Consider the following 11,133-nt stretch of genomic DNA (forward strand, 5'->3'; position numbering starts at 1 on the left):
ACCGCGTAATCATCAATTGACGGTTATTGTACTATTTTGCAGGAACTTATTTTGCAAGAATTTTCTCACAAACACTTGTGTTTTTTTTATTATTATTATTATTTTTGCTATTTATTCTAAATTTTATTTGCATGATTTGTTCCCAATCGTTCATGGCACACGTTTGGTTATAACACCTTCCTCGCTCTCGCATCCAGTCGTAAGCAATTGATCCCCTTCTACGTTTTAATAAAGCCTCCATGGCTCCATCGACTCCTGTCTCTCACCGTCCAGTTTCTTCTTACAGTGCTCACCCAAGGCCACATATTGCATTATTCCTACACCATCAATTTCTTCATCAGAATCATCGCTATCAACAAGGTCTGCCTTATAGTTTTAATCTTCTGACAGTTTATTCATAACCAAGCAGGACCAAAACCAATCGGGCAATCACCATCTTCCTCTCAGATGCTTAGACTGATAATCCAATTAAAGCGCCCATTCTAAAGATAAAAACAGCTGGGCATGTATAAGGTACAAGTGTATAACCCGAACACCTGAACCTGAATTTTATTTATTGTGCGATGTAATAATTAACAAGTGAAACTCTCTGGCCTCGTACAGTTCAAGGGCTTGATAATGTCATTAGAAGGGAGTTCGAAACTAGTTAACCTCAGAATTATACCATTTCACACCATCAACTGGTTCCAATTTACATTACTGAATGACTTTATGTCAATCAATGAAAAGCTACAAATTTGTTCTTAAAATACCTGCTTACAAATTTGTTCTTAAAATACCTGCTTGCATACACCAGCAAACAAGCAAAAAATGCAAAATACAAACCTTGCCCATACTAACAGAATCAGCACATGTTAACAAAAGCAGATATCATATCGATCCAAGTGATACATGCAAAAACACAGTCACTACCAATTAGGAATCCCGGCTAGACATACCACGCCCTCGCCCCCTTCCAGGGTAGCCATACCCCCTTCCAGAGTAGCCATATCCCCTTCCATTATAAGAACCACGTCCACCACGATTCGGCCCCCGACCACCACGCCCACCTCGATATCTCACAAAATCACCAAATGTCTGCAGCCACAAATAAAATACAAGTTCATAATTTATCAATCTAAAAAATCTACTAGACCACAAGTAGCTTCATCTTTCCTGAAATACCCATACCTCTGTATCTATCTTCACCTGCTCAGAGAATCTTATCCTCCCATTTTGTGAGTCATGGTCAAGAGTGTTGCAGGAGAGGGTATCAAAAAAGTCATCCTTATTATAAACAAGCTGCCAATGAAAAACATAAATGAACCTTAGGTGTTAAGGAGAAAAATATTATCAACCTCCAATCTATTTTCGTGACGTAGGAAGAAAAACAGAATCATATTAGCTTCATCACAGAATCATATTAGCTTCATCATGTTAGAGAAGTCTTCCAGATGTACCTTTACATCATTTTGTGGCAAATTCTCTTCACCTTCTTCTTCAGAGCCATCCCCACCATTAACATTTTTGTCTTTGGTATGGGACTTGTTACTCTTACCAAGATGACCCCATACTTCGTCCTTTTTGAACTTTTCATTCATGGCCGTGAAATCAAAGTCCTCAGTAAACCTTGTCACTTGACGTGAGCTCTGCAAGGAAAATCTGCTTTTAGTTTCATCTGTGGGTTACAAGCAAAGCGAGAGAAACTTATACATCTTGTCCAAAAAAATTGTAACAATTTCTATAAGATCCCGATACTCAAAGTATCAAAATCCTAAACACCACAAAAAGTAAGAAATCGCAGGCTCGCAGCACTCCATGCACTTTCCGGATTTAGAACCAATCACAAACATCATGCCATTTTGTTGAATATGAGAAGAGAATACTGAGAGATGATGGTTTTTCATTATGCGAAGTTGAGAAACACGATTGTTGTCATGAATACTAGTGCACAAAGAGCATCTGCAATAATGTAGGAATAAAGACTTTACGAGAGTAAATGGAGCTGCTACTATCCAAGAATTCATAACCAAAGGAGCCAGCTATAGAAATGCAGGTCACGCTGAATATTCTGAAAGTGCTATAGTATACCCATCCAGGATACAACATCTGCATGCACGAGGGAGAGAGAGCCAGTGTTGCATTTCATAATTTGCAACTGTTTTCTCAAGTTTAAAAAAAAATTGAAATCAAAGAAAAGAGTAACGCATGGTTCTCAAGCTAGAAATAAACAGTAAAATTTTAAATTACCCCACTTCCTCTTCCTCTTTCACGTCCCCGATAGTTGTAGTTATGACGTGGATGGAACTGACCACCATTGGGCTGCAAAGGAGAAAATCAGTCATATCAGAACTGTTTCTAACAACAAAGCCTTAGTCCCAAAATGATTTGGGGTTGGCTAATATATGAGCACAGAAGGCAAAGAAAAAACTAGATCAAAATCTATAGACAAATTCAGTTGTTAACCCCCCCACCCCCCTTAAAAAACTGCAAATAACACTGTAGCTGCATGTAAATTCTAGATGCTGTCAATAAATCATAAGATTCACAGTTAATTTAAAAGGTTAACAACTCGGCTCCTTAAGTATCCTAACACGCTTCAGAAGCAATCTCTTATACAGAGCTTCGAATTTTGATAAATCAAACCTTCAGAAGTAATCTCTAATACAGAACTTCGAATTTTGATAAATCAAACCTAACACTCCAGGCTTGTATAGTAGCCGATAATAAAAGGGGGTAATGGGAATGAACTAAAATGTAATTTGGTAAGGAAAGTAGCATCATAACGTGCATGGTAATGCTATATCATCCGCAAATTTGTGTCTTTCTTCATAAATTTTCATTCCAACCCAAGACTATCCCCAACTCCACAAGTGGTAATGGATGGTAATGAAGATTTATGAAGGAGACGTTATACTTGAGGTGAACTATAATTACCATGGGCCTGGGTATATAGTATATACTCATAACTTTTCTTACATGTAGACAACACAACTTCATTCCCATTATTGCCTTCAATTATTGGCTTATCCTAACAAACGGGCCGTAAAAGGAATATTCATTATCATTCATTAACATTACCCCATTGCCTCAAAGAGGCTCCCGCAAGAAGCGGGGTAAGGCCGTAAGGGGGGTCCGACGTACGCAACCTTACCCTGTAATTGCAAAGAGGTTGTTTCCAATTGACCCAAAAGCGATAACGGGACGACAACAACAACAACAACAACAAAGCCTTAGTCCCAAAATGATTTGGGGTCGGCTAACATGAATCGTCGTAGGAGATCGTCATTGTCACCAATCAAACCAAAAAGGAGCAAGAAGTAATAAGAAAAACAAGGAAGAGAAAGTGGAATTAATGAAAGTAAGATAAGAGAAAAATGTATATATATATTATAGAAGAAATATTGTAAGAGATAATAAAAAATAAGTAAAGTTTAAAATAAATGAATAAGTATAATAAGTATATTTCAAAATAGCATGTAAATTTTAAAATAAAAAAAAAATAAATAAATAAAAAAAAATAAAAATTTAAAAGAATTTTAAAAATAAAATAAAAATAAGAATAAAAAAAAATAAAAATAGAAAGAAACAAAAACATGAAAACTGTATAAATCAACTGAAGTCATCAATGTATATTCTCTCCCTCCACTATGTCCTATCCAACGCCATATTTTCCTCAATCCCAAGAAAGCTCATATCGTGTTCAATAACCTTCCTCCAAGTTTTTTTAGGTCTTCCCCTACCCCTTGCAATTCTATCACTTTGCCACCCTTCTATCCTCCTAACCGGGGCATCACTTGGTCTTCTGCTCACATGTCCAAACCATCTTAAACGATTTTCCATCATCTTAAACTCAATCGGTGCCACCCCTACTTTCTTCCTAATAATCTCATTCCTCAAACGATCCTTTCTTGTATGCCCACACATCCAACGTAACATGCGCATCTCCGCCACATTCATCTTGTGCACGTGACAATGTTTCACTGCCCAGCATTCTGTGCCGTATAACAAAGTCGGTCGAATTGCCGTGCGGTAAAATTTTCCCTTCAATCTTTGGGGCATGCCTGAATCACATAGGAACCCCGTGGCACCTTTCCACTTCAACCAACCTGCTTTGATTCTATGGGCCACATCGCCATCCAATTCTCCATCCTTTTGGATAATAGATCCTAAATAACGGAACGTTTCAGAGCCTTAGACAATTTTCCCATCTAAGGTAATCTCCCCTGTCTCTCTATATTGGACTCCACTAAACTTACACTCCATATATTCCATCTTGTTTCTATTTAGCCTAAAACCCCGAGATTCCAACGTTTGTCTCCATAACTCCAACTTACTTTCCACTCCTTTTGTTTCATCAATCAACACAATATCATCTGCAAACATCATGCACCAGGGAATACCATCTTGGATTGACCTCGTCAATTCGTCCATGACTATAGCAAAAGGAAACGGGCTAAGTGCGGAACCTTGATGCACTCCAATCGTAATGGGGAATTCTTCGGTCTTACCAACACTAGTTCTCACACTCGTGCTAACTCCCTCATACATGTTCTTGATGATATCAATATACTTCCTCGGAATTCCTTTCTTACTTAATGCCCACCAAAGGATTTCCCTTGGTACCTTGTCATACGCCTTCTCCAAATCTATGAAAACCATATGTAAGTCCTTCTTCTTATCCCGATAATTCTCCATTAGTTGCCTTATAAGATGAATGGCCTCCATAGTCGATCTCCCAGGCATAAATCCAAACTGGTTCTCCGAAATTTTCACAGTTTTCCTCAGTCTTTGCTCAATAATCCGCTCCCAAAGTTTCATAGTATGACTCGTTAGTTTGATTCCTCGATGGTTGGCACAATCCTGGACATCACCCTAATTCTTGTACAAGGGGATGATAGTACTCTTCCTCCACTCTAATGGCATCCTATTACTTCCCCAAATCTTGTTGAAAAGAGTTGTTAATCATACAACCCCTCTCTCTCCCAAGCATCTCCAGACTTCGATAGGTATACCATCGAGCCCCACTGCCCTCTTGCGTCCCATCTTTTTCAGTGCCATTTCGACTTCTCTCTTTTGAATTCTTCGCATAAAGTCTAGGTTAACCATATCCCTAGGGATATTTGTATCCCCAATATCGCGCCCTTGATCCCCGATAATGGGACGACCACGGGACATAAAAGGAATAAGGGAATGAATTTGTGGGGTATTTCTAATTTCAGAAAAGTCACGCTCCATTTGCAACATGAAGCAATCTAAAAAGCAGAAGCTTCGTCATTCTTTAAAATCAGTGTAATTCTCAATTATCCTGGAGCAAAATCAATGAATTTCTGGATTTACAACGCAAGTTGTAAGGAATACCTAAGGAAACAATGCAGCAGCTTCCATTAAAAAAGAACTCTTCAATTGTAACCATGGAGAATTAGGTTTTGCAGTAATTAACAGAACTTTCCATAATCCCTTAATGAGGATGACAAGAAAGGCAACAAAAATTACCAAACCCCAATAATGATGTGCTCTATAAGACTCTGGATCCAGACCTCCACATGGTAGACTGGGATCTATTTGACTGTCTACACACATGCCTCTTCAGGCATTTCTTTAGGCATTCTTTAAGCATAAGCATATAATAGAGATACTTGGAAACTTCATTAGCATTCTAAAGTCAGTCTTCCACTGTCCTGCCGATCATGAGAACAAAGATCACGTCCATTTCACTATCCTAGTAAATAGTAAGCATCGTCAATAGTGGAGCATGATGTTATATTTCGACTCACGATCAGTATCCGTACAATGAACAAAGTTTAGTTCCAAACTCCAACGTCAGCAGAGAACATCGATCAATTCTTTTTAAGTATTGGAGCTTAGAAGGGGACGTTGAATGTGTTCACAACTTCACATTCCTTTTTTAGTTCTTCTATTGAACCCATATGGCCATATCTCCTTCAAATTCAATTTCAGAACGTGTTACGGTCATTATGGTTGAAAACCCCAAGCCTCTTAGAGCCAAGGGCATATTTTTAGTTTTTATGAATTATGCTGACTACTTGCATCCTAAACCTAAAACATAGTTCCTAGATAATTCAGGAAGTTTAATCACGCATACTCCTATCATCCTATGGGTTTAAGTACTGTGGTGGCAATATATCATGACACTTGCAACATTAACAGGACATGTCTGATTGTCTACTAAGATTAATAAACTTCAAGAATTTTTCTTGAGATATAGATGTAATACCGAGTTACAAGACAGAGAAAATGCATTATGATTATTATTGCGAGAAGCAGACCCAAACGGTAAAAACCAAACAATAGACAGATACAGCACCTTGTGGAAAGCCCTTGATGCAGGAGGAGGCAGTGGCAATATTGGTGGTTGTGCTTCCTTTACTGTTTCTGCTTTTGCATCTGACGATGATGCTGAGGACACTTTAACAACTTCCACATCTTGGTTAGCAAGTTGTGAAGATGGAGATGAAGAAATTGGTAGTTGTCCAAACTGCACAAGTTGATTAGGTGTGACCAGAGATGGTTTTGCAGTTTCTGTCTGGCTTGAACTGGGAGCATTTATAATAGACGATGGTGTTTGAGAAAGGCTTAGGTTTGGCAAGCTTGAACTAGAAATAGCATTGACCTTGTTAGAGACAACAGTTGTAATGGTACTAGCATCTGGAGAAGAGATTTTCAGTGGAGATATTGACGGGAAGCTAGGTGTTGAAAGAAGTCCAGAATTGGGAGCCTTATATACTGCAGAACCTGATGATGTTTCAGATGCTACACTGCTGGATGGCACAGGAGGCAAATTCAATTGCGGCAAAGATGTTGATGTTAAATTAGTAGAAGCGTTGCTTGACATAACCAAACTAGGGGGAATCTCAGGAAATTTCGGGCCAGTCAAGTTTGAAGCTCCTGTTGGTAAAATCGGATTGAACCCAGAATATTGCATTGGTTGCTGCAGGGAAGGTGGCATAACAAGTCCATGGGGTGGTCGGAGCAATGTCTGCTGAGGCAAATGAGGAAGCCCATTGGGAGAGCCATAAAAACCAGGCCAATACATAGGCATTGCAAGTACACCCCCATTTGCGCCTGGAGGAGGTGAAGGCGCCCATGACCCTAAATTTCCACCTGGTTGGTACAAAGGCATAGCACTTGGAAAACTCGAGCCAGGGTGTCCAAGCTGTAGTCCATGAGAAATAGCATCAGCTAATGGTGCACTGGCAGCTGGTGGCACATTCGCTGGTGTTACAGTCGGACGAGGATAATGAGACTGCAGAAATTAACTCGGGTTCAGATGACCAACTAATTCACAACTCAAGGCAAATTAATTGTGCATCACAATTTACCTGAATGATAGCAGGATCGCTGTCAATTGAAGATGTTGATGCAACTGGCTGAACAGGAGGAGATGAATTCACCTGCAAATCCTGCAATCATAGATTCATGGAGACAGAAAGTTCTGATCACTTTAAAGCCTAGTTTGAGAAATTACGATTAGAACTGATGATTTTTAAGATGTTTGTGCAACCAGATACAAGTCACAGCTCTATTCAGATAGCCCTCGGATACACAAGGATATCGTTAACAACCTAACAGGTAATCTTAATAATGTTATTAGCCTAAGATGTATCAAAACTCAAATTCACCGAGGTTGTATTTTCGAGTGTCTTCCACCAAAAAACTAAAAACACATGCTTTCCCCTTTGGGTTCAATAAATAAACGATCAGTACTCATCGACCTGCAAGCAGGGTAACCATATATTGTCTCCTGCCACTAGTATTGAATGCACGAAGAAAATTTGCTGATTTAAGAGGTAACAATTGCGCACACAACAGTTGATGAATCCTATGACAGTATGACTACACTAACGCCAACTACATTTCCAAAAAGCGCATATTGTGCCCCCAATATTGAACCGAAATGGCTGATCATTAATCCTATATTCCTCCTGAAGTCTCAACCTAGAAGTCTGGGACCGTAATAACTGTTGCTGGAGAAATTTTATTTTGTATTCCTTGCTCTAAAAATCATTTTGTTAGAGAGAAAAAATTACTTCAGTCACAGGGACTAAATGATTCTAAATCTACATCACCTGGCACAGCAACATGAACAAAAAATCAGAGAAAGAAGCAATATTTTTTATGGAACCCAGCGCCTGGCACCCGAAACTAGCTGTAACAAGTTCACAACTACTATCAACCCCTTACATACTACAGACTAGCAAATTTGGCCTTTGTATACTTCATCAAAGAGCTGAATTATCAATGTGATGCTAACTTTGCAATACCACACATAACCAGTGATATGCTGTACATATACCTTAATGTCAGTGCCGCGGAAGAGTATATATTCATAAACTTTATCACTTGGGGATACTTGTGGACCATCTTTCTTCCGTCCTTCTGTTCCAAATGATCTGACTGCAATGTGAACAGATATGAATTGTTTTTCAATTAGTTAAAATCGCTAGTTCTCTACTAACTCATCAGGTTTTAAAAATAGGCCAATTGCCAAAACAACGAACAAGGAGAACCAAAGAAATACATATGTACAAGTTTGAACTTGGTTGAACAAAATGTGTGTCGTAAGCCACTTGAAGACCCAAGATAATTCAAAGATATCCCTTAAAGAATCATAATAGCCATGACATTGTAAAATATAAATGGGTCAGAGTATCAGTTTCATGAGCAAAGCTCGCCAAGAGTGACCAGCCCACCATCAGTCCTCAGACATTAAAATTTCAAAAAATTATTTCACGTAAAAAGATACCACTGTAGACAAAACCCGTATTGGTGTGTATAAGAAAGGACTCCACCAGAAAGGGCTCATCAATTAGACATGCCATGTAAGATCAATTCTGGAATCAAGCGGAAGTCGAGTACTCGAGTTGTAACAAATCGACAGGCATGCCATGTAACAACAAGACTTAGACTTAGAGGTTCTCTCCACATGTATCAAGGAAGGTTAAAAAACCTATTTTCCACAATTGTAATGTCTGAAGAGTGCTATTGGAGTTTAGGCTCAGCCAACTAACTGGCAGTGTCCCCCACACCCCTAGATCAATCCAATATTGTGCTAAGGACATCTCCTATGCTCCTAACAACAAATACGGAAACGTAATAATATTAGTGATATGACCCCTCAAATCACAGACAACTTCCATAAGATGGTGTTTCCTTTTCTCCCCTTAGCGGCAAGGCAAGGGTTAGAACAAACACCTTCCAATAAATAGCAATATCAAGTTGATCTGGAGGACACATTTAAATTATCTCAGTTGCAACCAAGAAAACAGGCTTGTGGCTACTGTATCAGATATGTGCAATCTAGGTGAGAGTGTGAGACCAGCAGCCTGTTTAGAGCATTAGCTTTTAGCTTGAAGAATTTAATGGGTGTGCTATTTCTCTAAACTGCAATCCTGGAGTAATGAAACGATTCATTGTCTTCCAGTAGCAACTAATCACAATCAAAACTCAGGAGAACCACGTCAATATTCAGACTTCTGCAATGAAAAACCAGAAGCCCCACCAAATCACAACAATCATCCTCCAATTGTTAATCTGGTCTAGTGCCTTGCAAACAACCAGCTAGCTAAAAGAGGCGAACACTTGGATTGAAGATGAGAAGCGCACAAGCCCTTTTCTTGTTCGCTCACGAGTAAGCCAATAAATTCCTTAATCAACTCAGATCACGAGTTGGACAGTTGAAATCTATAAACCTTTTGTTTGATTAATAGCAGCTATAAGTCCCTGGATCTTCAATTCATTACCCAAATGTATACACTATACAAATAATTGTCCCTGAATAATTACTCTGAAACCTTCTATTAAATTTCTTAACTGCTCTCTCCAGAATTCTCTATCCAAATAGATACAAATGGTTGCCGACACCATGCTTGTTGCTTCTTATTCTCAAATCTCAAGCAATTACCTAATGCTCCTCTATCAGTTGTTACTCTCCAACTCTCTCCTATTTCCATAAGATATCAATCATCCTTCACTCCTCTTTTATCTATCTCCACCTATTTTCCCCATATCCTTTCATCTCTCTCCACATTTCCCGCCTTCCCCTCCAACTTTTGTGCATCTTTCTCTCTCAAACTGAATCTAGATGAAAAAACTAAATAGTTGCACATAAATGAATTACTACACACACAGTACACAACCGTTTTGCTTATTCCGAATCCGCTAACTACGGAACAAAGACACCTCCCGTTTCAAGCAGCAGCTCACATATCCTTAAACGCACAAATTGAATTACAATCACATAAACATTTAACAGAAATTTCACATTTTCATACCTAACTAAAAACTAACCTACTTCCATCAAAGTCTAATTGTAGACACAAAAATGAAGCGCGAAATTGATTTAAAAAAATTGATACAATTCAAAGAAGAATAAGCACGATTAAAGTGAAAATAGAAAATTCAATACCGTTTCGAAGACCAATACTGGATTCTTCAGTGTTAATGCTGTAGAGAATGCCTTCGTATCTGATCTCACTCTTAGATGTCAAACTAATCAAACTGCCGATGTAAGAATCGGCGGATGAAGTCGCCTTCGAAGCTTCGGCCGCCATGATTTCAAGTTTTTATCAGTTACAGACTCACCATGAGAGATAAGAAGATTAGAAGAGAGAGAGTTCGTTTTTGTTGACTCTGTTTAGAAGTGATTGAGATTGATGATAAATGGTTTTAGGGTTTTGTTTTTGGTAATTACGCAAATTACATGGTACGCCTTTCCTTCCAAATCAATAGCGGCTATTTACGAAAACAGACCAAATTGCATAATCTAATCTAATATATATATATATATATATATATATATATATATATATATATATATATATATAAAGGAGACATATTTGCCGAAATATTAGAGCGTCACCTAGGATTACTAATGGTTTCGGCCAATGAAAAATAAGATTTCTAATTTATTTTTGAATTAAAAAAATCGAGTACCACGTATATAATTAATTGGGTGCCACGTAGATATTTTAATTAATTAATTACCACTATATACAATTCCATCCAAAATCAAACGCTCTAATAATTAAAAAATAAATCTAAAATAAAATTCATCCAAAATCAAACACTAATCTAAAATAAAATTCAATCCAAAATCAAACACTAATCCAATATTAGAGCGCCACGTAGCAA

The 11,133-nt window shown here is 38.2% G+C and overlaps 1 protein-coding gene across 2 annotated transcripts; it reads right to left on the reverse strand.

Moving 5' to 3' along the window:
- Positions 1–635: 635 nt before the first annotated feature.
- LOC110801826 (protein decapping 5) lies at positions 636–10,701 on the reverse strand. Of its 2 annotated transcripts, XM_022007236.2 has the most exons (8): positions 10,409–10,691; positions 8,297–8,397; positions 7,323–7,403; positions 6,308–7,246; positions 2,230–2,301; positions 1,440–1,628; positions 1,171–1,281; positions 636–1,077 (listed from the first exon to the last, which is right to left on the reverse strand). In XM_022007236.2, exons 1-8 carry the CDS (start codon positions 10,551–10,553, stop codon positions 916–918), a joined length of 1,800 nt encoding a protein of 599 aa, XP_021862928.2. In that variant the 5' UTR covers positions 10,554–10,691; the 3' UTR covers positions 636–915. The 2 variants fall into 2 exon arrangements, with proteins under 2 accessions (XP_021862928.2, XP_056696603.1); XM_056840625.1 differs by lacking the exons at positions 636–1,077; positions 1,171–1,281 and adding an exon at positions 1,971–2,088 and having other exon boundaries at positions 1,458–1,628; positions 10,409–10,701.
- Between the last annotated feature and the right edge of the window lie 432 nt (positions 10,702–11,133).

The sequence above is a fragment of the Spinacia oleracea genome, chromosome 3, assembly GCF_020520425.1.
Source record: "Spinacia oleracea cultivar Varoflay chromosome 3, BTI_SOV_V1, whole genome shotgun sequence".
NCBI classification, from domain to species: Eukaryota; Viridiplantae; Streptophyta; class Magnoliopsida; order Caryophyllales; family Amaranthaceae; genus Spinacia; species Spinacia oleracea.